General features: G+C 38.2%; 1 protein-coding gene and 1 long non-coding RNA gene across 3 annotated transcripts in view; one reads left to right on the top strand and one right to left on the bottom strand.

The window, feature by feature from the left end:
* Positions 1-26,137, top strand: part of ITGA2 (integrin subunit alpha 2) — a 64,934-nt gene that overhangs the window by 205 nt on the left and 38,592 nt on the right. Inside the window, exons 2-3 of the mRNA XM_003642982.6 lie at positions 17,274-17,397; positions 24,634-24,743. Of these exons, the coding sequence (XP_003643030.3) occupies positions 17,274-17,397; positions 24,634-24,743 (234 nt within the window). The remainder of the gene's footprint in view (positions 1-17,273; positions 17,398-24,633; positions 24,744-26,137) is intronic.
* LOC107051939 lies at positions 4,026-22,735 on the bottom strand. Of its 2 annotated transcripts, none has more exons than XR_003072252.3 (3): positions 22,622-22,735; positions 18,508-20,812; positions 4,026-4,688 (listed from the first exon to the last, which is right to left on the bottom strand). It is a non-coding gene; the product is annotated as an uncharacterized LOC107051939 (long non-coding RNA). The 2 variants fall into 2 exon arrangements; XR_001463928.4 differs by lacking the exon at positions 4,026-4,688 and adding an exon at positions 12,541-13,260.

Genomic DNA, 26,137 nt, shown 5'->3' on the forward strand with positions numbered 1-26,137 from the left:
GGCGGCGCCGGGGACGGGGCAGAGAGAGGCTCGGGGCGGGGGTCTGGGCCGGCGCGAGTGGAGAGCGTGTGTTCCTGCGGCAGGTTCGAGCCCTGGGCTGGCACCGCGCTGGGAATTCAGTAAAATGGTGGTGGTGGTCGTAGTAGTTCTGGAGGCCGGGGGTGTGGATGCCGTTTGTTGTGCGTTTGCAGTTCTGTGGGAACTGTGCCGTCTGAAAAGGGTAGGTGATGCTCTTTGCTGGGAATGCTGCTCCTGTTTTCAAGAATCCTTTAGGTCCTATCCCACCCTGCTCAGCAGATGTCTCTGCTTGGAAAAGGACAGGGAAACTTGAACCATCTCCTCCTTCTCTTGGCTTACTTAATTACCATTACATACATTTTCCTGGGAAATGTGTGCCATCATATTCACTTGCCATAAGCAAATTCCCAAGAACGTTCAAAGTGGTAATATTACTGTATGCTCACTCAAACCCTTAATTAGTAAAGTCACTGAAGAAGAGGCATAAGAATGAGTTTTTACCTGTGAGCTGTTCCGACTTGTTCTTTCAGTAGCTGTAGCAAACACCACAGTGGAATGTGCGGCTGCAGGGTATGAAGTAGAATGCAAAAATATTAACCTGTGATGAGATATATGGTGTACAAACAGCCTGATGGTTTTTTAAGAAATGAAAATTCTTAAAAACATCGTATGGCAAAACACCTAATCTGCACTTTTGTGTAATCCATCTCTTATGCTACTGTTTATGGTCACTGCACACCGGGAGTGTTACAAGTCCCAAGGTAAAAGTCCTAAGACTTGAGGGGATTTGATAAGCAGTGCAGAAACCAGAAGATAAGGACTAGTTATGAGAGCAGGATTCCCCCAGCAATGAGACTGACAGTAGTGGGATAGGCCTGCTTTGTTCAGGCACTATCCATGATTTGTCTTCATTTGTACAGCTGAAAGCAGACATGCTTTTGATTTCAAATATGTCTTGACATTTGATGTTAGTAGTTGTAATTGCTGAGTTAATACTTGAAAGCCTTTTTTGATCTTGTAGAACAAGAAGGAAGGGAGAGTTTTCTCTAAGCGATTTAGAGTCCCGCTGCGGTGATTGAATTCTGATGAGCTCTTTAACCTTCAAAGGCTTATTGAGTGTAAATGGGCTATGATAGCTGAATTAGGCAGTCCAGCAAGAAAATATCCCAGGTACAAAATAAATTCAAATTTATATAAGTATATTCATTTCCAAATTATCAGCTATATCAAGTAGACCCCATAAGGGCTTTGTTGTATATCCAGACTCAACTAAAAGTAATGCAACAGTTAGTAAAGATGTGCATTATTTACTTTTGTTGTGTATTTTTATGTTTGGAAAGTCATTCAAACTTCACAAGTGCTAAAGAAAGAAAAATATGATAGAACTAAAATTTTGATATTACAACCTTGCTAGCGTAGAAATCTTGTTACCCATTGGCTAAAAAGGTATATACGACAGAAGTAGACTATGTTATGGGGATAACAGTAACTGGAAGACTTAATAGTGCAACCTGTACAACAAAGCATGATGCTTTCTGTTGCAACACATTGATTGTTTTGAGCAGCTCTCAGATACTTGTAATTCTTCAAATCTTTCGATCTTTGGATTCCTTAAATTAGAGGTTAATTTCATTCTTTAAATCTGCATTTTTGACATCCTGATTCTTTCTTAGCCTGTTCTTTAAAAAAAAAAAAAAAAAAAAAAAAAAAAAAAAAAAAAAAAGTCAGAGCCAAAATACCCCAGCTCTTCCTGAGAGTGAAGCCAGTGGAAAATACAGCACCTTTCCTGGGCTCAATTCTGGTAACATTTGCTTTGGAAAGCTCCTGTGCCCTCATGCTTCAGAGGAGATATTTGAAATTTGGCAGGAAGATGTTATTTGCATCGTCTTGAAAATCTACCCAAATTTGGCCAAGTAAAAAACCTTTGGAAAATTTCATTCCTCTGGAAAGAAATTTATTTTTATCAGCTTGATTTTAACATAAATCCTCTCTCTCCTTGGTATGGAGCTCAGACAGACTGCATTTGCTATTGCAGTGGCAGTGGGCTGAAGATTTCTGTATGAGGTCTATGTCAACCTCTGCAAATCTGTCTCCCTTGTATGCTTGTGCTATTTCTTAAAATCCCCACTCTATCAAGCACGTATCCTTCACACCATTCTGCTCTGAACTGAAAAATTCCAGCTAAATAAGGGTGATGTTTTTCAGGCCACAGGTGTACCACTTCAGGACACCAACCCCTCAACTTGTTAGATCTAGCCAGACTAGAGGAGGAATCAGTGTTATGCAAAACTAAGAAAGGGCGATTTTCTCTTAAACTTCATATGGACTCCAGAATTTCCAAGTGTAATTCTTCTTTTTTTTTGTTCAGTACATATCTCACCCTTGCTGACGCAAAGCATCACATCGTCCCAGGAAGCAACAGTGTCCTTCAGCGTTGTTGGCAATGGGCTGAAGAGCTGTGCAATGATACAGGGGAAGACACTACTAACATAAATCTTTTTCTTCTGATTAGTTATGTTTATGTCCCGGGGAGCATGAACTGTGATAAAGCAACAACTGGGTCAAATGTGAAAAAGTTAGGAAGTGCCTAAGTTAGCAGCCTTCAAGGCCTGGTCAGATGGGGCCCTCAGCAGCCTGATCCAACTCCATGGCAGGGGTTGAAACCAGATGATCCCTAAGATACCTCCCAAACAAAGCTGTTCTGTGATTCTGGATTTTTCTCCTTTGTAACCTGTGTATCATACAATGTTTTGGACTCAGGTCTGCAGCTTTGCAGTGGCTGTCTGTGGACGGGTGGATGTAGTGTGATCAGAAAAGGGGTTGGGAGTTCTACCTCCCTTACTGATGAAATTGGAAGATGTCCTAGCAACGGTGAAGAAGGGTAGGATGTAGAGTGATGATACTTTATGTTCTTTGCAGAATAGGGCTTTCATTGCTTTTTTTTTTTTCTTTCTTTCTTTTTTGTCACAAATGCCCAGTGCAATTTCAGGCGAGTCATTTAAATTAAATCTTTGACACGTGGTTGGAGCCTTTGTGTTCCTCTCTTTCTCTTTGCTCAGCCAGGGGTTCTCAAAACTGTAGCTGCATTTTCACAATCTGGTTAAGCTGACCTGAATGTGGGCTGCTGCTGCAAGGACATTTCATCCACTCCTGACTGTGTGTTCCCATCAGTATCCTGTGGTGCCACTGGGGCTTGTTCTGGGGAACAGTAATATTTTCCTTTTTTGGGGGGGGCAGGTTAGTTTTGGAGATCAGCTAACCTGATCCTGTTCACTTGAGCAGTTAATATTTAAGTGTCAGCGCTGGCACAAGGGACAGTCAGAACTTGTGGCCAGAGGTGGGAGGGAAGCTGGAAGAGTTTATTTCACGGGTAGCCAACACTTCCACTGGCTTGAGCTGGTTGTAAAAGTGCATCTCAACATGCAAGGCTGCTGTGTATTCACAGCTGTGAATGAAGTCAATGGAAATTGTATTTTGAATGTGCAGTGCCCTCTGAAAAAATAAGTTTTTAGCTGAATCATTAGATATCCAAAAGTGGTGGTACTTTTGACCTCAATCTCTTTTTCTTTTCTCTTCTTTTCTCTTCTTTTCTCTTCTTTTCTCTTCTCTTCTCTTCTCTTCTCTTCTCTTCTCTTCTCTTCTCTTCTCTTCTCTTCTCTTCTCTTCTCTTCTCTTCTCTTCTCTTCTCTTCTCTTCTCTTCTCTTCTCTTCTCTTCTCTTCTCTTCTCTTCTTTTCTTTTCTTTCCTTTTCTTTCCTATGAGACTTAAGATCTCTCATTTCTGGAACTACTTTCAGAGAGCTTGTCAGGTAGCAGGAGCGTTATTATATATTATTCTTGGAACTTTGCCTTTCATTCATGCTGTGTTACAGGACTTGTATTTTGTACAAATGATGTTTATCTTAGACGGCATACGGGGTATTACATTCACACCCCTAAACACATTAACAGCTAATGTTTATTTGTGCATAATTCATGCAAAGTAAACATGAAATCTTACCAACAAGTTATAGCTATGTGCTCTCTGACTCTGGAGCAATTTTTGAATTGTACTTTATTTTTTAAATTTATTTATTTTAATTTGGTTGCACATAATTTTCATTTAAGAGATCAAAGGAATAAGTAAAAGGATTGGCAATTCTTTGTTTCATTGTGCTTCTTAGTTACTACACAGATGTTATTCATTGTGGTCTTTCTTCACTGCTGTTAATTTTGAATAAACAAAAGTAGTTTTTTCATGTATTTTGTGTAATGTATTTTCATGAGTGCTAATAACTGGAACTACCAATATAGTGGATTAATGTCCAAACAGCTAAGTGGAAATAAATTTTTTTCTCTTAGGGTTAGTGCAGGTAAAAGGGAGTTTATCCATCTTCAGAGAAGTCATTTTCCCCCTCAGAAATCTTGGCTGGTCTCTCACCACTGTTGCTATTTTCATTTCAAGGTTTCCTTTGTTAGGCTCTGTGCAGACTGGTTCCCATTTCCATGGTTACCATGCTGAAATGCAGACAGGACACAGGCTGGCTTCTCCTCGGCGTAGCCATGCACTTGCATACCAACACATGTTATCTGCTTGTTTTAGGACATTTCCATTAGCAATGTTCATGTTTAGGACTTCTTCTTCACAAAGTGAACCCTGGCTCTGTGAAGCAGAGCTTGGGATTTCAGACCCTGTAAAATGAGAGGGAGGGAATGAATACACTTGTCTTTTTGCATATGTTTAAATGAACTTGTTGTACTGTTCCTGTTCAGATTAGTCAAGGACATCAGAGAACAGCCTCGGCCTAAGTTTTCATTTCTGTTAAAAAGGATAGCAGAGCAAGTTTAAGTTTAAAAAAAAAAAAACTTTAAATAGAAGACTGACGTGTGTTTGTGCTAAATAGTTGTATGAACACACTCCTTTTTTGTGACACTGATAAAAGGGCAATAAAAATAAATGGGTGTGAATACACTGGATGTATGATACCTTCTGTCGATATTAAATGAGTGTGTGTGTAAGCCTATAAAGCAATACAAGATAATGTGCTTCCTGCTCAGGCTGCACTCATTTTTTGGAGGTGGAGGATACTAAAAGCATCTAGAGGAGTCGATATAAGCTGTTTGAGCATTTGCATCAATTCCACATCAGGATGGTATTTCCCATTTAGCAAATAATTTCAATATTCTGAGTGCCAGCAATTTTTCTTTGAATTAATCCCTTGAGGATACTGAAATGCCATTTAGGGACTAAGTTAGTTTTAGTTTCTCCTGGAGATGCATATTATTCAAAAATCTATAAGACTTGCATGCTACTCAGGACCTAAAAGAGGAACCGCTCAGGTAAAGAAGTAAGGTAAACAGCCACTCTTTGAATACTATATGAGCAAAGACATCCTGTGTATAACTGAATGGCATCTGCATGGCTGAATGTCACACATGATAAATGTCACAGATTCTTTTGTCCCTTTCAAATCGCTGACAGACAAGGATGAAGGACTTGCAAGTTATGCACAGCCCTGGTAGAAATCTCCTGCCTTATTCCTGATTTATTTTGCCCTTTTAATCCTGCACCCAAGTTTATCATTCTTCCTTTACTTTGTTCAGGATATTTTTATAAATAACATAAATCTCCTTGTCTAACATGGTTGTTTGTTTCTGAGGAACAGAGGAAAATTACTGTTCACAACAAACATCTGGGAGGGAGCATGTTTGCACAGTGAAGGGACCATTCGTAAATGAGTAGATGTACTTACAGAAATAGTGGAGTTTAATGATGAGTCTGGTGCTGGAGAAGGGTTGAATTAAATTTTTACTTTTTATCAATCTATCTCATGTATGTGACCCTTCTACAAGAAATCTGGCAACAGTTGATGCTACGAGTAAGTTAAGGCTGTAACACAAAACTGCATGGAATCAGTAGAGGTAAGACCGCAGATGCCTGGGTATCTGACTCTCTGGATTAGCTTGTTAAGAATGATCTCAGCCAACTGCAAGATGATTTCTTATTTGATTGAGGAATAACCAACCTGAGCTTGGCTTATGTGAACTTACCTCAGGAATAGGTACTGCTTTTTGGAGTGTTCTACTGTGTTCCATATTGTCCACAGTTAAGCCAGGTGGAGTTGCTAATGAGGTCTCTGCCTTTTTCACATATGCAGCAGTCACCTCTAGCTTCTCAGTGATAGTAATTATAGTAATTAGAGAATGTGTAATTTCTCTAATTACAGTTCCCTTTTTATAAAATGCCTTATTTTAAAAAGTTTCTGTTACAAGCAGTAAACTATAGCACCATGCGTCCTTTTAATCTCTGGTATAAATTTGAATTATCACTATGTATACTACTTCCATTGCACATGGAACTGATTTGATCTATAGTATCTATAGATAATAAATAGATTTAGATGGAATATAGTTGACCTTTTGTAAGTGGAAAAAAATTAACCAGCCTGACACTTCATTTAACTATGTGAACAAATAGCATTCACTTTTAGATATGCCTGAATACAAAGTAGAAGTTAAACTTAGAACTGTAGAGATGACTTGACAATGAAATAACTCCCTTATTAAGATGGGGAAAACAATAAACAGGAAAAAAAATCAGTAGCACTGCTTGAATAGCATTTCGTTAGTAATTCTGCTAATTATAGTGATTTGCCTGACTCTAGCCAAATCCTCTTCTATTTCACCACGTCTATTCAATCCCTTTCTTGTTATTTTGGTTTGTTTTGGTTTCTCTTCCAAACTGCCCAGAGCCACTTCATCATATTGAACAAATACACTGTGGAAAATACTCTGTGAGTCTCTGGATTTCGCTTTTGCCAAAGTTGATTACAACTACAGTAGACTTTCCTTCTCTGACAACAAAAAGCAACCATTCTGCTTTAGTGGAAGTGAGTATTATCTCCAGAAAACTCTTCTTAAATGTGCATGGATCCCACTCTCTGTCCCCATAATGTAGCATGTCTGCACTGTACAAATAAAGAACTTCCTGAACTCTAATCAGAGATAGCATACCCACCTGCCCACAGCCATCTAGGTATGCCAAACTCCGGTGAATGAGCTGAACGCTAGGACAGTGCATGCTACTACCTCACAGCACCCAAAGTCCACCCACCCTACCCCAGCTGCTATGGGTCAGAGTGGCAGAGTTAATGGAGACTTTTAGGCACTTCTAACTGCAAAGAAAATATTTGCATGCAAAGTAGGCAGATTCCTCCAAGTACAGCAGTGGCCTGAGGAGAAGTGGTTGGACTCCATTCTTCTCAGAAACCTGCATTAGGTGTCTCCTTCCCTTGAGTTACAAGCAGGGGAAAAATTCTTTGGAGCAGGGGTTTAGGTGATGAGCTCTTTCTCAAGAAGGTATAGGTACCTGATAAATGATGATAATACTTGGCTCTTACTTAACTCTCACTTAGCTCTCCCTTGAGACTTAGTAGAATATGGACCCTCCTCTCTCACTTTTCTAGAAGCATCTTTAGCAGTTAGAGAAACACTCTCAACCTCTGCTTTTGAAACCTGGTTTGTTTTCATCCCAGGTTGCATATTTGTGTTTGCAGGCAGACAAGCAAAGGCACATCTTGCCTGTGGCCTAATGGCTGGAGCACTGAGCTGTGAGGAGTTCTGGGCTGGCCCTTTTGGACTGCTCATGCAATTTACCTCTGGTAAATAGGTAGTGCATTAAAATAAATTACTTAGCTTAGCTTAATAATTAAATTATTTAGGGCAGAAATTATTCATCTGGGAATCTGCCATCTGGCCATGACAGCAGATTGGATCTCAGGTTGAGAACCTAGCTGTAAGGAGTGTTTCTACATCTGTATCATATTCTGGAATTGTATGTGACTTTGTACTACAAAGCCTAGGTGGCAGATAATTTTTAGTTCAGTCTGGGCTGGGCAGCTGCTGAAGTCTCGGATTCTTGAGCTGTTTTCCTGACATTAATAAGACCACATTCTGCCCGGTGCCAAAACTGATGGCTTCAGTGTGCATTATGGTGAATTTCAGGTCCATGGCTGAGACCACCTACCATTCAGTCTGCTGAATGCAGAGTTCAGTGAAGACAAATAGTCATTATGCCTACTATAGGAAAACAAAAGATCTGATAATTATAGCTCTTCCAACTATTGTATTATATATCCTGTGGTGCTTTGGGGTTTTTCTTGTTGCAGGAAGCTAGCGTACCAAATAGCTGATTCAGTTCTTGTGTGTAGCCAAGAAAGTTGAGATCCTGACTAGCTCTTGAGAAGCTGCGATGGAGGAACAGGGTCCTAATGTGGTGCTCTGGAGACAGTGCCAACAGAACTGCTCTCAAGCCACTGCAGTCCTCACAGTGAAGGCTGCGATGCTGGAATTGTGTGGCAAGTTCCTCACGCTTTTTGTAATTCATCATTTTCAAGTGCAAATTAACAGTGATATAGCATAAAGTTATGTAGTATTCTTACATTATATCGCACACTGAAATTTTCGTGTAGCCTAGGGCCTGTTGTGCCCAGGAGAATACAGATCTTTTGGTCTTCTTGGTGTCTGTGTACAAATATGCATGTTCTTCAGTGCATTAGTACACCTATATGGCAGCTGAGAAGAGTGACTAGGGCACAGAGATAACAGTTTTGGTTTCTGTGTAATGACACGCATTTCCTGTCTTACAGTCCTTAAGCAGCTCATGCTGCTCTGACTGTATTTGAAAATAGGAAATATTGATGGCTTGAACAAAGCTGATAATATGAGTGTGAGGGCAGAGCATATGCTGGAGTGAAAAGTCATTTTTTTATCATAGAGAAGCACATGAAGTATTTTTTCATCGTTGGTGCTTTTGAAGCAAGTGGCATTAAGAGTGTATATGGCATATATGTGCGTACAACTTGTTAGCCATGTATCCTTTCAATCTCTTTGCGGCATTACTAAGAACAAATTGTGACAATGTAATCCCGTCTGTTGTACCAAGATCAAGGAGGAAGACAAAAAAAAAACCTGCAAGTCATTTTGAAAAGATGCAATTCCTGTGAGTTCTCTGTAGAAGAAAGTTATTCCTACTGAATTGAAGGATGGAAGTATGGCAGGATAATAATTCTGTGTCCAAGTACTTGCTGTCTTTATTAGAAGCACATAGGAAGTTGTCAGTACAGCAGGAGCTTCTACTGAACATGACTTTGGAATCAGTCCTTCTGTGTACAGGAGGTTGTTGAGGTTTCCTAGCTTCAGATGAGGAGCAGTATGTTGATCTATTCTGGGAATGGAGAAGAGCATTGTGTAGGCAAGAAACAGGAAACTATCAAGACAGACTTTCCAACACTAATTAATGCAGTTGTGGGTAGATTTAGGTAGATCTCGTGCTACTTACTCTGTAGTAGTGCCAAGGCAGTTAAAGAGACAGCAGATAGCAGCATTATCCCAGGCCCTTCTGCCTTTCATTCACAACTTGAATTATATCCTGTCTGCGTTCATAGCAGGTTACTGGTAACCCTTTGGTGCATTTTCTCATAAACAGTTGTGATTCGAAGGCAGTGAATCATACTTTCACACACTCAGAAGCTTTCAGGCTCAGAGCTGACCTACTTCCGGGACGACACAGTTGGATGATAAAGCCAAGGAAACTTTTCAGAGGGAGGAAAAGGAGGGGGAAGAATAGGGATGGGAGGGAGGATTTGCAACTAAATGAATCATTGTTTAACCTTTTTTTTTCTTTTGGTTGTGGTTTCAAATTTATTTCTACTCCAACCTGTCTAGATTAATCATTGAAGAGTTTGAGATACTGTAGCTAATGGGAAGATTAAGGCTCAAGATAAAAAAAAAAAAAATGAACTGAAGAAATGCTAAAGTAATCAAGTTTTACCTTTTAAGACTTAAACATGATGAAATATCAACAAAGTAATTGAAGTGAGAATTGGCTTTTAATACAAAAAGTACAGTGTCTTGCCAATTGCATTATTTTCTCCTTTTGATATCCTAAGGTTTGCTTTTTTTTTTTTTAAGATGGTTTTTCTCAATGAGAGATATGCCCAATTTACAGTAAAACTGATGAACTGTAATGATAAAAGTGGTGTTTCAGTGCATGAGTTGAAGATTTCTAAGTGTTGCTTTAAGTATATACTTATCAGTTTGTGCACTCCAGAGAAAAGAGTACAAACAATAGCAGCAAAACTCTAATGAGAAATTATTTTTCAGTTATCCTGACCTTCACAGGTAAACATCAGTAAAACTTTCCAGTATTTTCTCTGCTGTATTCAGACTGGGTTCCACTGTCTGAGTACAATAAAGATATATAAAAAATGTGTTTCGTATTTATATTCAGAAAAGCCCAAATGAGTGCAACCACTACAGAATTACTTGTTTCGCGTGACAATAACTTGATTTGATATCATTACCTGTGCATACAGACAATGCACATAGCAACCCAGTAATGCAGGTCAGGCTGACAGCTGATTTGTTATCACGAGGGAAAAAAAAAAAAAAAAAGTGATTCATTTTTGGCCAGATTTGCTCCCTGTAGTAGCTTATTGCAGAGATAAGTACTTGGCGGCTTCCAGAATGCACAGTGAAGAATATCTGCTCTGCAATTCAACAGAATCAAGTAATTGCATGATGGTTATGTTGTTCTCTGAGTATTCACAGTCAGTAGAACCTTAAAAAATATAATGCATTATAAGAGCTGTTCAAATTATGGGTTCTTTCTGCAACAACAGTTGATTAATTTCAGTTGGATTATTGCTGTGATAGCACAAGTTCTGAATAGTAAGGGAATAACTTTGTTTTTATACCAAAATGCCTCTTAATAAAAAGTAATAAAATAACACTGAATGTATTTAATGAAGCAAATACTTCCTGACTGCACTCTTTCATAACTTTATTACTTTCTCTTCCTGCCTTCATTCCAGCTTTCTGCTCAGTATTCAAGGACAGGAGGTGATTATAATGTGAGGAGTATCTGTGGGTGCCTGTACTCCTTTGCTAATTTTGGAAACCAAATTCAGCTAATCTTTGCAAAGGAATGAAAACAATAACCAGCTGGCATTGGGATGAGGCAAAAGTGCCTTTACCAGTTTTCTAACAAGTAAAGAGATCCAACATGAGCTTACACAATACAAAATACCAGAATATCAACCCCTGAAAGAGCCCCTAGAATTGCTTGAGACATACAGAAAGATTGCAGTCTACAAAATCCACCAAAATGTGCAGTCCAGGAAAGGTAAGGCCAGAAGAAGCAGGAGTTTTCTCCTGCCTCACACCCCTTTCTTTCTGCTCCCATTGGGGACCAGCAGGTTTCAGGGCACTGCTGGTGAGTATTCTTAGGAGGAAGAAATCTTTGAGAACAAAGGGAAAAAAATCTTGGTAAAACTTTCTTCTGTGTAGATATTCTCCCGGAGAAGATCAATGTGAAGGGGCTATCAAACTTGTCTTCTGGAAAAACTAGACACTTAAAAAAATGCTAGACTAAGCAACTGAGGCAACGTAGCTTATGCACATCTTACTGGCTGCCAATCTATGAAACTGCTTCAGGAAGCAATCACCCAGTGGGACTTTTTTAATATTATTTTCCAAAGCAGTTCATGGACTTAAAAGACCATACAGGAATGTGTGTAATGCTATCATGCTATTACTATAATGCTATACTGTGACCTTTATCTTCTTCAATGACTATAGGCATAGTCCTTCCACTCCTGAACTCTTACTATCTTTTTTTTTTTTTTTTTTTTTTTGCCTGTGTGTAGTAGATGTTTTCCTAAATGCAGTAATAGTATTTTGTATCCCTTATGTGAGATAGAGTTAATCAAGTTAACCCTTGTGCCAGTTTTTTGTTTGCTTTTTTTTTTTTCCATTCATCATCATTACAGTTTGGTGAGAAACCTGGCAGAGGTGTGCTGTTGATATTGCGTATGTGTTTGCCAGGTTCTGCTGCCCTGCGCTGCGAGGTTTTCTGAAGCTGTGATGCTGCACAGTGTAGCTGCAGCTGTGGCTGTTCACAGGGCAGAGTGGGATTTTGCATAGGGGCCAACTCTGTTTCCTCTCCTGACACCGATCATGAAGTGGAGGTTCATGCACAAAGACTACCCATACCTTTAGCTGGATTATGCAATAAACTTTTTCAGTTGTGGGTTTTTGTGTTTTGGCTTTTTGTTGTTTTCTTTTTTTGAACAAATTACTGTGTAATTGAGGAAAAAGATGATGAAATTCTCTTCACTTGAGTATTTTCTGCTGGCAAGGTTAATACTGCTGGCAAGGTTAATATTAATGATTAGAATGAAGTGGATCTTTACAGATCCAATGATCTAGTTCCAGCAAGTCTTCTCTTTTCTTTATACTGTGAGTGCAAGACTTGATTAATGTAAACTAAACAATAGTAAATGCCTTTATTATATAATATATATCTGAGCTCAGACTTAGTAAAAATGGTACTGTATGATTATGAGATTCTACTGTGTATTATCACCATTTCCAACAGCAGCATCACCTTTTCAGTGTAGTAATAATGACTGAAAGTTCAGTTTCAGTATTTAGACGTCAAACAAAATTATGTGGTTACTATGACACTATGAAACAAAATGCAGACCAATATGATTCTTACTTTATTTTGAAGAACTATTACAAACTTACTTGGCAAATCAAGTTATTAGACACACATAGTCATGCTTCTTCTTTTTTCCTTTTTCTCATCTTATTATTTAAACTTTATTTTTGTTTTGCTGCTTAATCAAAAGAAGGGGTTACAGCCACTACTATTACAATCACGACATTAACTGATTGATTACTCAGTATTTTATACTTGCTCACTTTAATCTCTGTATTTTGCTTACAGAACCAAAACAATTGCAAACGGAGGGTATGTTATGTAAGCCGTTGCTTCAAGAAACTTGCTTCAGCTTGTACTTCAATAATAGCAAAAACGTTATAGCCATTATTAGACATGCCTTTTATAGTTACAGAAGAATTCCCGCATGTTCAGGCTTAAAGGTGCTCAGTCAGGACTTGTATTATTTTTCATCCTACTAGAAGCAAGAAAACAAGAGATGCAGATGTATAAAAACAGCAGCATTCCTGTACTGCATCTCCTGTTGTATACAGTGAAATATAATCATTGAAACGTGGGAATTCCCAAAAAATATACAATGCAGATTGGTACTGGAGTTTCATTAGATATCTTGCAGTCTTCTTTATTCCATTTAGGATTTTTTTCTAACTACTGTTGTTTTCTGAAATGTTGTTGGGAGCTGCACTGCCTTATGAAGCAGTCCTCTTTGAACCAAAGCGCCTATGTTCCCTATCCAGCCTGTGAAGAAAAAAAAAAACACATTGAAGTCTTCAGAGGCCCCTTCAGAAACTTCGGGCTTGTATCTGGCTTCATTTGTTCCACGCAGTCTGTTTATTTGACCGTAATTAGGTTGTCATTTACAGACAGAAGTTGTGAAATGGACTTTTCCTTGCCCAACCAATTTCTCATTGCAATTGTTAGGTCACAAAATAATATTCTGTCACCAAAAGCTATTAAAATCCAGATAATGGATTAGTTTTCTTTATTCTGCGATCCTCAGATTATCAAAGTTCATTGCCTGAAGGCAAAAACAGATACTGAATCTTTCCAGCCTAGAATATACAGTACTTTGAACTCAGATTCTTCAGTAATTGACATCCCTTTAATGCATAAGAGACCCTCTTATTCTGGAACAGTCTTAAAATAGGTTTGCAGCAAACATAGCTTTTTCTTTTTTTCTACAAATGCTTGAATTTCTTGTTCTGAATACTGTATATAGATGGATGTACAAAATGGATAAAATATGTCTTTATACTGTAAGCGCAATATGAAGTGGAGAAAAAAAGCGGCTCTGGACCTCAGAGCCATGGGATCCTTTTGGCTCTTCACTCCAAAGCCAAGGTTTATTTGCATGTACATTACCTGATGTGTGTGACATAAATTTAAAATAAAAAATCTGCTAAAAATTATCAAAATGTGGAGCTTAAAATGACTGTCCCTGAAACACGTTTATCCTATGGTTCCCTTGATAATGTCAGGAGTGAGTCAGATGTATTTGCCCGCTTTTCTGCTTTGATTTTGAAAGCATTATGTAGTAAGCAGTAGTAAGAAGCAAAGCTGATACACAAGAATGTTGCAGATGACACTGCCTCTCCAGACACCCTGTTTTCTTGTTTCCTTTTTAACTTCATCTTTTTTTTTTAGATGTTGTTGGAATGTGGAGAAATGCAGTGCCCACAGGAAGGCAGGGGGACAGATGAACAGGCAGTATGCAACCCAGCCAGCATTTTCTCAAACTCTATCTAATTCAACACCATACCCTGTATGAAATTCAATCAACATGGGAGTTTCTCTTCAGGCTGTTAGTTATGGCATCTGTTTGCAGTTTTATGAAGTTCTGGCAATTTTTGCCCTCACCCTTGCATTCAATAAAACCATAGTCTCGGACACATGAGGAGGGATCTCCAATGCATTTGCACCTAAGTTGGGCAGTGCACTTAGAATATATTTGGCTAAGTAACAATTCAGCTAGCAGGCTAGATATAACATATACCTTTGAAGCACGGGAGCATTAAAGTGTGATGGTACTCCCTTTTACCCAGTGATAACTTGTCAGCAGCAGCAGCCATATTAAGGTGTATTCAGTCAAGTCATACAAATGGAAGTCTATTTTTTGGCACCTTATTCCAGGGCTGCAAGTACCATCTGGGATGGCCACAGTGTTGGTAGATGACATCAAGAAGATAAAATCTTTATTTTAAGATAAAGTCCTTTTACTTTCTGTTAGACAAGTAGGGCTCTCCCTGTCCTCTGTGCCCAACTCCATCCAAGTAAGGCATAGCCGCACATTGCACTGCTTCCTAATAGCACACATAGCAACCGATGATAGCGGTAACTCAGTGCAAGGATGCAGAGGTGAGCATACGGACTTGGATAGCCATACAGCATGCTTTTAAGTGACATGTGAGGCTAGAAAGCAATACTAAATGTTAGGAACTAGTTTATAATTGGCATGTGATTTGCTATTAACTGTGTACCAGAGTCCACACAGTCAAGTATTTCTCTAGATGCCTTTGGGGTCAGATTTTGAACATTTACCACTGTAGGATCATTTTGGCTCTTCATTTCAAATCCAAGCTTTATTTGCATGTATATCACCTGATTTGTGGAGTTATTCTTTCCCTGAATTTGCATGCAGGAAGTTAAAATATACAGTGGCATTGTGGTAGAGCCTCTGAGAATGAGTCACTACTAAATGATACTCGATTTGGACCAGAAGACTTCCAGAGTCCCTTCCAACCTCAACCATTCTGTGATTCTATGATTCTGTGATTTCTCACCAAGTGTAATATAACTTAAAAGCAATAGATCCCAAAATAAACCTAGGATGGGACACAAGCAAAATATTTTGATAAAATGCAAATATGTTAGATCACCAAAGAATTAGTGGCAAAGCCTCCAAAGTAATCTTAGTTTACATACAGTCAATATCTGTCTCTCTCCTTTTCTCTAATTCCCTAAGCCTAGATTTGAGCTGTAACTTTAAGTGGTTGTAATTACTGTCAGAAGTATTGTAAAACACAGAGTGGTGTGTCTGTACACATTCTCTTTTCCAGTCTCAAATAACATGACTGAGAAAATACTTTTTCTCTCTAGTGATGTTTCTCATGGAACTGTATTTCTAGCAAAGGGCAGTTGTTTCTTTTCCAAAGGCCAGCTGTAGATAGTGGTTATTTGAAATAACTAATGTATGATTTCCTGTTTTGATTTAGTGGTCAAAAAGTAGTAAGAGTGTGAGTTGCATTTAGTGTTTTGCATAACCTTTGTGTTTTCTATTCCATGGCTGTGATATGAAAGTCATTGAAATTTTTTACATGTAGTGAACTTTGCTTGCAAACCTGCAGTTGTGATTTTGAAGTTATCACTATGATGTTGTTACTGTTGTTACTATTACAGCTAAGCTGCTGTGTGGGCTGTTGTATGCTAATTTAATTGTTGCTGAACTCTACTGAAGCTGTTTTAGGGACCTGGAAGAGTGTAAAACCAACAATTAGCACTCCACACATCAAAGCTAGAGAAATACAATTTAAGATCAGATTTTTAAGATGCAGAAGATTAGTACATATCTCCCTGAAGGATCACTGTTGTAAGGGATTGTTATAAAGACCTCTACTTTAGTACAGAATGACTCGTGCTAAAAAACTGTGATGAGACATATTTTGTGTGTAGGGTAGATAAAACACTTCCTGTCTAGATAGACAGGAAGGGAGGGAAAACATGAGGGATGTTGTTTAACCAGTGTGCAACTCCGTGAACTGACTTCACCTGGGAACCTCAGCAGTGCAAACAGAGGTCACCATTTCTTCCTTTGCTGTCATTTTGAGAGGCTTTCCTGGGGCACTAAGGTGTCCCTGAGCTGGGCTATACTTTATTCTTGGGATCCCACCATTTTCTCAGTCCTTCTGCCTGGAGGGGAGAAAATCTACTCATGGCAGTTAGTGGTTTCTAATAACATATGGTGTCTAATAGTAAACAAAATTCCTTCAACTTCTGAAGTAGACATTCTTCCTAACATCCACTTTCAGGCCTTCATCAGAAAGAACTCAGATCCTTTATGAATGAGGAGTGGACCCCTGCCCTTCCCAACACAAAGTAATTAATATCATAGTCACAGCAAAGTGAGGTTTCAATAATAAGTTCCATAGTTTATTAATGCTACGATAACTTCCATGTTTGTATTTCTTAGTTTTCCTGTTTGGACAACCGTTCTGGCTGTTTGGACAGAAAACAAACATGCTGTGATAATGAAATGACTCAAAACCATAGGTTCTCTGATGCAGTGGGTAATCTGATTTTGTTCCAGTGTTTCAAACATTAAATTGCAGAGAGACGCTAGAATACAAACAGTATCAATAATTACTGTCTGTGAACTCTCATTTTGGTATACCTCAGCAGGCAGCTGATGTGTTTGGGTGTGCCATAGGCTTATGTCTTAATGTAAAGAATCTCTGAATCACATTTCCTGCTTTGCTTCAGCTAAAATGCTCTCATTAGTAATGCCGCAAGATTTGCCGAGCAAAACAGTGAATGAGTCATTAACCTACAATATTATAACACCTGTGCAGCACACTAGATAGGCAGTACACATGGCAGGGCAGATGGGTGCCATAGGCTGGCTTTTATTGCATGTGTCAAAGGCTATGTTTTTTTTCTTCTGTTGTGGCAGCTGGCACAGATGAAAAAACATTTTCACCAGCAACTAAATTCTTCTTTAATTGCTTCTGTGGTAATAATAATCTTTGTGTTAACAGGTTTTCTTCATAACTGCTGTGAAGCCTACAATGTTGGGCTCCTTAAAGCAAAAATATTTTCTGGTCCATCAAGAGAGCAGTTTGGATACGCAGTTCAACAGTTTATAAATGAACAAGGCAAATGGTAAGCGGTTTGAATACCTTGAAAATGTCCAATTAAACGAGTAACAAAAAATACTGCAACTTATTTTTATTTTATGATTCCAGATTTCATTTAAATGATTTCCAATTATTTCATTCTTATGTTAATCTTTTTACTAGTAAATACAGACTTTATTAAAACAAAAATGAAAATGTTCTGAAGATCCATTCATGTGAATGCTCGGGTTTTTTTTTTTTCCTTTACACAATGTAATCTGAGGGCTTTATCTCTTTTAATCTTTTGCTTTCCCTTCCAATACATGACTTTCCTCAGACTCACAATTACTTGCAGCATTTTAATTCTGATCTCAGTCACTCTTGTAGCCATAACATACCTGTTACACACTGTATATGCTAAGGATATTTTCTACTTTAACGTTAGCAAAGTTAATACAAATCAATAGGGCTAAGGAGTTAGTTCTAGTTATTAAAATTAATCGAACTTAAATTTTGTACATCTTTTTCTGATAAAATATTGTTTGCTTCTTAAAGGCAACGTATTTGGATGAGTATCGTAACGTAATCCTAGCAGAGGATGTCTGCTGCATTTCCTCAAGCATAGAATTTTATGTGAAATCCACTGTTGCCACAACATTCAGCTTAATGAGTAATTAGTAAAATATTTTTTCTGGTAATGTTGGTTCCAAAAAGAACTTTAAAATATTAAACCATTTATATCTAAACACATTGTACTTTTTCCTTCTGCAGTCTCAGCAACCACAAAGCTTAAGACGTCTCCTATGGCAGGGACCAATGGAAAGTCATACAAGCTATACATATTATCATAAGCTGAGATAATATTTTAGTTGTGTCATTCTCCATAGGCTGAAACGATATCAGAACCAAGAAAGCAACAAACTGGTACGTTTAATTGATGCTGGAAAGATAGTATGTAGCTGAACTTTTTTTCAGTAAAAAGAAAGATGCCAAAGTCTGAAATCTATGGAAATGCATCTGAAGATCTCGTTTGCAAAAGCCCAGACAAAACTGTGAAGCTACAAGAGATACTTTACTATAGTCACTGCGCAAGGCACAGTTTGTTGCATATGGAAAAATGTAAGACTCCCTTGTTCCCCTGCTTCTCTGACATTACCTTGTTTACCACTGGTGACCAGGAGACAAAGCAAGAGAGCAGAGCTGTATCCCAAATAGAAGCTCGGTGTTTCCTCTCACTCCTTTGGGCCCGAACTTCCCCTGCTCCTTGCCGGCTGTAGCAGCAGTTTCTTGCTGTGTTTCTGCCTGCCTTAATTATGTGTTTAGTCACCCATAGTTCTGAGCACTCTTTCTTCTGTGTGAAACTATTGAGGGAGAACAAGAATGTTTGCCCAAAGTGAATTAAGTGCTTTGGCATTTTCTGAAAAAAATGTCATGCATTTTATCCTTATAAATTTCTCTTTAAGCTTACAGTAGGAACACCAGGTTCAGGACTCAACTAACACATTTTTTGTTCTTTTATTGTCTCTGTTTTATAATTAGTTCCAATATAATAACACCTTCACTACATATTTATTGGCTAGTGTGCTGAAGTTCGGGAAAGAAAGAAAGTTTGAATATACTTTCCCTATCTTTTCTCCCATCTATATGATTATTATGAATTTGGGACTGTATTCTGCAAATTTGCACTTCTTCATGATTTATTCATTCACTGCACAATGTCTGACCATGATTCCAAAACTCAGGAGAATTTAATTAGCAGTTGTTTTAGTAACCATGGCTTGTTAGATACCCTTAGTAAAGAAAAGCTGTCTTCAGTCTTTCTGTCAAGTAATCATTAGACATGCAGAAAAAAAATGGCACACACAGTTTACTCTTGTTCTCCTCTTATCTAGGCTATTTTCTTTTTGCTGGGGCAATAGCACTTTTGCTTGTGCATGTTATTTAAAAGCACTCAAACTGTTCCTTAGAGTTGATTTTTCCTATAGGTGATGCACTGACTGCAGTCCATGTGCAGAGCACTGGCTGACATGTCTGAGCTAGGAGGGAGCTAGACAAATTGAGGCCTTGCACAAGGGTGGGATTCTGCCTTGTATCAGAAAGGAACATTTATCACCATGTGCTTTTATGACAAGACTATCCTTGTGCAGCAAGTGCATGATGCACTTGTAAAATCTATTTAGGCACAGTGGAGTTTCTCTCTGCATCAAACACATCGGGTGGCAGTTCTCTCCAAAGGAGAGATTTTCCAGAATCTGAGATCCACAAGGATTTCATCACTTCCTAGACCTTGCTTTTGAATGTAGTGTGTGCTACTGCATGTAGGGAAGCTGTGACACGAACCAGCAAGGAAGCCCCTTTTGTGTAGAATCAGAAGATTCAGGATAATTGGACACTGATCTGCTGTGCATTGATGGCATGTGATGCTTGTAAATAAGGACAGATTTGCAAGCCATGCAAAGCTTAAGCTTTTCATGGTGTCTGGTGGGAATTTTCAGACAGGAACTCTTTAATGAGGTCAAGTAAAATTGTGAACACTGAAGAAACTTGTCAAATAGAAAAAAACAGAGGCAGATCACCATGCAAGTAATAAGCCACAACAGAAACATCATTGAGTTTATAATATGGTTCTTATTGTAATGAGATTATTTGCCTTTGAGCCTTAAATTTAGAACAAATTCTCTATTATTTCATTAACATATTGTGAGGTACGTTCCACAATAGAGCTAAGAGACTAAAATCTCAGTGTGATGTTTGATATAAAATTGCAGTCACTCGACTCTATTGTATATTTGTGCTTAGGGTTTGGGATTTTTGAATTTTGTTCTGCAATTTGCAGTTTGGATTTTGCATTTTTTATATTTTTGTTACATTTAATATCATGTCAGTTATGAAATACTTTGACATGCACTACCATTTCTGGAGTATCACATAATTGTTGCACTACTGAACAGATGTAAAAAATGATTGCAAAGTGCTGATTACTGATCAAAATACAGCAGCCTCTTTCTTAGGGAGATCTGTTGATCTGTTGACTTGTTCAACCAAAAAGACATTTTGACAAAAACACACATTTCTGAAGCACCTTTGGTTGAAATTGATGCATTTACACGTTTAAGAGAATGCGTTTTGGCCAATTTTAGTTTATTTTTTAACAAAATGCTGCCAGATCTTGCTTTTAAGTATCAGAAGCAACTGCTAACATTCGATTGGTAGCCTTTTGCTTTATCAACTTCATGACCTAGTTTGCCTTTTCTCAGCTTGGAGAAGCAGCACCAGCTTCTGTCTTCATAGCCTTCTAAGTCTATCAGTCTGAATTCTTGCCGTAACTCGCAGTTTCAGATATTTCAAGTGTCTTGTTCAAAGAGCTGGAAATTTTAGATGGTGATCGGGGCTTTAGGACGTGTAGAGAAGCAGCTATGGGAGTGAAGAGATTTCTGGTCTTGGTATCTATTCATTACTTCCTGTAGTTGAAGGGAAAAGATCCAGATTATTTAAGAGGTCCTTTCTACTCTTATATTGCAATTTGCTGCTAGCCTTCTCTGTTTAGAAATTGCATTGAAGAACAAATGCATTAAAAAAAGTCAATAGGGCAACATTAAATAAAAAAAACTGCTTTGACAACAGCTGGGAATGTAGCCCTTCACCCTGAAATCTGATTTTTTTTGCAACATCACACTTTGCCAGTTACTCGCTTTGTCATGGTGTAATTTCACGGAAATAATTCCCATTACACTTTGATCTGCCTCTCCTTCAGCCTGTGTGGTATGGCGTTGCTGCTGAACTTTATTTGACTTCGTGTAGTTCTCTTGCTTTGTATATAGTGTTGGAGACTGATTAAAGAGCTGACTAATAAAATCCGTGCCAATACTACACAGTGATCACTATGGTATTATGTGAAGCTACTCTACAAGGATACATAATGAAGTTTTGTTAAAATAAATATTTAACCCATGCCTAAGAAAGGCCCGTAATTAATATACTGTATATGATACAATTTATTTTAAAACAAGTATTTTGAAGTATTTTAGTAATCATTTTTTGCATTCTTTCCTAATACATTCTGTTTCACTCTGTTTCGTCTACATCCTGTTTAATCAGGGTAAATAAATGTTTTTGTCACTAGCAGGATGCTAGTCAGATACTCACTGTCTTTCTTCATTTCTGATTTTTTTGGAAGATACACATTTTCCCAGAACACTGTTGTGTAACTATGTGCTGTAATGGTTTCCTTTACTTCTACTTATCAAATACAATTAGGATTTACTGGTTTATAAGATGAAGACTAGTATTAAACTCATGTAAGGCTCAGGATATAAAAGAAATCATAATTAATTTATCTCCTCGGACCTTTAAATAGACAAAAAAAAAATGTTATAGGCAGAAATTGTTTAATTTTTTCTCAAGAAAATATTGATGAAAGATTAGTTAAGTCAAATAAGAAAAGATACATATTAATTTCTGAAAATCAGTGTGTCAGTAATAATGAGTTCTAAGTGTTAAATTCTGTGTATAGATGCATTTTTTTTTGCTTATGGTGTAACTGCGTTGAGATTTGTGGGTCTTACAAATCTGTATTGAAGGCTAATTCCAGCAAAGGGATGGTGCTAAAATAACATCCAGAACACTATGAGGAATGTAAACTATATAAAATCTATAATTACATTTGCTTTAGGCACAATTGGCATAGATATTGTTTTGAGCACAGAATTAGAGGAGCTTACTTTTTTAGCTTAGTTTTTCTTTGTTTGGTCCTCACAATAAAGCAATTGCTGTCTTTCTGCAAGATAATTGAGGAGCGGACAGGTATTTTTTAAATGTTCCTACACAATGACAACTGAGCTAATAAAAGAGAAGAACATTATTTGTGTGATTAAGTTCGCATTTGGCTGATGTGAAATAAACTAAAAAGTACAGATAGCAGCATTTGCTTTAAGAAATCTGAATTATGGAATCACAGAATTTCCTGAATTGGAAGGGACCCATAAGGATCATCCATTCCAACCCCTGGCTCCCTACAGGACCACCCAAAAATCAGACTGTATGTCTGAGAGCCTTGTGGAGACTCAAAGGACTCAAACTTTTGTTCCTGCATCTAAAACTATGTGTTTTCATCAAAGCCATTTTACTCAAACTAGTTACAAAAGTGGAGCAGTAAAATAAGGTAGTCCTCCGAAAGTTAGTAGCATATCATCATTCAAGGAAACTGCTTTGAAGCATAATTATTTCATAAAATAATTTATTTTACAGTGCAAAGTATTTGCATCACCTACCTGTGAAATTTTAGGGAATGGCAGTTGACACTCTGGCAACATATTGTTGAACTGCAAAAAGATAGTTTCTTATGAAACTCTGTGTTCTGTACTGTTTGTCCTTCTTACTGTCCCACAAAAGCATTAATTATTACCATAGATTATGCTGCATGAAAGGAAAGTCATATTGCTGCTCTCTAATCATCTATTTGTTGTTGGTTTGTGTGTGTGTGTTTGTAGAGATCATGTTCCTATAGTTGTATTTTGCCTTGCCCTCATTTTATTGCACATTAAACTGTGTAAATAATTGTCTTCCCCCACAGCTCCACTACCCTGTGCTGCCTGCTGGTCTCACTCTCTCAGAGAGTAGTGCTGGAAGACAGGTGTTCTTCAGCAGAATTTCCACAGGTTGAATTTGTTGGTTTTATGAAGGCTTTCAGACAAAATGTGAGAGGTGTTTTGAGGAATAGGCACTGGAGAGGGAATGTTAACAGCAGATGAAGAAGTGAGTTGGAGAGAGTGAATCATTTCATGTTACCGCCATAAGTTACCAAAGTCTTAACTTTCTTGTTCAGGATTAAATACTTCACGCAGCAGTCTGTTATTACCTGCAGTATTTTCTTTCTTACTCAGTGTTGTCAAGGTGTGGCAGCTTTCAAGTTCAGACATAAGAACTGTACTGTTGCTGAGCTGATCCTGTAGGAAGTGCTTCTTATCGGTTAAAATAATAACTTAAAAGGAAGCAGTTAACTGTTACCTGACTGTTTCTTTGTCCCTCCTTCCACAGCGCATATATTTCTAAATTTGTATGCACTGGTGTATATTAACATCTGAGCTTTATTTCTTCTGACATGGTGACACAGTGTCACAAGTGCAACAGTACAAGTTTCAGGTCCAGCCCTGGTCCCACAGGCTTCATGTGGCCCACCACAGCTCCTAGTGCAGCTGTCTGCTGCCTGGCTTGGGCTCGAAACTGTCATTCAGCACCACTGGAACATCACTGTACTATTAATCCTTTCAGTGCTGAAACCAGAACACAGGGAACAACGCAGTGCCAGCTCAAGCTGCAATTGAGGAAGGCTGATGCGGTAGTTTCACGGAAACAGGGTCAAATAGCCCACCAATTTTGTGATTTTGCTGCTTTCAAAAAAATCAGTTTTGTTTTGGTTACTTATATACATTGATTACACTGTATATTTTATGAGGGCTGCTCTGAAAGTAATGCTTCTTATTTTAGGATGTTGACCCACAATGTCAAAGGTGGAAGTTGGTGTTATGTCATTACAGAGTAAACCTTCCCAACACTATCTATTACATTTTGTTGCCATGTGACAGATGGCAGCAGTCTGACAAAATGGTGTCTGATACAGAAGAACGTATGAAGTAAAGATGTGTCATTTAGTTCCTCCATGTGAAAAAAATGGCTCCCACTGACATTCCTTAACGCTTGCTGAACACTTATGGAGCCCAAACAGTGAATGTGAGCAGTGAGGCAGTGTGAGGTATGTTTCAGCAGAGGCAACATCAGTGTGTCACCTTCGCTGATGCAAATTGTTATGACTGCAGCTGGCTGAAATGCATAGCTAACAGCGGTGATTATGTTGAAAAATAGAACTTTGTGGCTGAGAACTTGCTCTATCAAATGGTGTTACTGTGCTCTTTGTAGCTGTTGTAGTTTCCATGAAAATAAATAGGAGGCACTACTTTTGGTCCAACCTAAATGCATGTTGCCCAAGACGATTCCTCTTTGCTCAGTGCAGTGCATGCTAGCTGAAAGGTTGGACACCCATGGGATAAGTGTTTGGGGCAGTCTACTCCTAAAGGCTTTCCTACCAGGGTTGCCTGTCATCTATAAACAGTATTAATGTATAAGTAAAACCCAGCTTCCAAATAACTCCGGAGAAAACTCCTGAAAGTCTTAGGTGCTATATCTGGTGGAAGCCTCCTTACCTGATCCCCTCAGCTTGCACTGCATCAGTGCTGCTGACCCTTTTGGTATCGTAAAAGACGTAATGGCATTCCTGTTGTTTCAGGTTGTTGGTTGGCTCACCCTGGAGTGGCTATCCAGTGAATAGAACTGGAGATATCTATGCATGTCCTGTTGGTACACCCAAAACCACATGTAAGAAGTTGAACTTGCAAGGTAAGTTGCAGTGAATGATGCCTCATTGCAATTATTGAGGCTTTCCTCATTTTTGTACCAGGCCAACCTATCTAATGAAATAACAGTTGGAAGCTAGCAAGACCAGTAGCAAAAGCACGTAACAACAATGTAAGCATGAATATTGCTTAAGAGGAATTCAGAGGAGTTTCATTTTCAATGACAAGATCAGTATTCACTGGTCTCAGACTCCTTGAAGAATAAAAATATTTTTCTCTTGTCTTTTTCACTTAACTGTTTCTGAGTTCTAAAATTAACTGTTGGTGAATGTTTACACATATTTTTTACAACTGACCTTATGATACTGACATGAGCTTTATTTTTACCTTTCTGTCATTTGTTTCAAGTATTTTTAATTAATAATCGTAGAATCACAGAATGGCCTGGGTTGAAAAGGACGACAATAATCATCGAATTTCAACCCCTCTGCTATGTGCACGGTCACCAACCACTAGACCAGGCTGCCCAGAGCCACATCCAGCCTGGCCTTGAATGTCTCCAAGGATGAGGCATCCACAACCTCCCTGGGCAACCTGTTCCAGTGTGCCACCACCCTCTGGGTGAAAAACTTCCTCCTAATAGCTAACCTAAACCTCCCTTGTCTCAGTTTAAAACCATTCCCCCTTGTCCTATCACTATCCACCCTTGTAAACAGTCGTTGTCCCTCCTGTTCACATGCACCTTCATAAAATAATAATAATATTAATAATAATAATAATAATAATAATAATAATAATAATAAAGGTTACTATTATTATTAGTGTTTTCTATATCCTTTCTGGGACACTTTTGGTTCTGCCTTTATAAACACTTATATTCTTAGTCATTTGTAGCAGCCCTATTAACAGGGTTAGTAGTAGTAATATTTATAAGACATTTTCTTAATACTTGGAGATTCTTATTACATTCTCATTTTGAATCTGATTTGGTCCATATATATTATATGAAGCCTTTTCTGCGTGGAGTGTTTATAGACTAAGTATAAAATGAGATTCCCTTTTGGATATGGTGAAAATAGTGCACATTAGAGAAGCTAAGATTTGTACTTCATGTTTATTTGTGGTGACATATCTGTTCTCCACTGTTCCTTTCACATTTCTGTTGAAGTGTGATACTGGATAAGGGCAGCCCTAGTACCCTGAGGAATGTAACAGGAGCTGCTCAACTGCATCTACAAAGCCAGCCAAAAATGCTTCATTGAAAGGAAGACAATTTCTTCCTCTCTTGTGCCTTCAGCTCTCTTGGGAGCAGGTACTTTAAATGGCTCTGCTTAGTTAAAGTCTATTACCAGCTAGCAAATTTATGACAAAGATTAGTTTTCGTTTATTTTGTCTTAAAATATTATGCAAGTGTTCGGAAGAAGCATGTTAAATTCC

Source organism: Gallus gallus, chromosome Z (assembly GCF_016699485.2).
Source record: "Gallus gallus isolate bGalGal1 chromosome Z, bGalGal1.mat.broiler.GRCg7b, whole genome shotgun sequence".
NCBI classification, from domain to species: domain Eukaryota; kingdom Metazoa; phylum Chordata; class Aves; order Galliformes; family Phasianidae; genus Gallus; species Gallus gallus.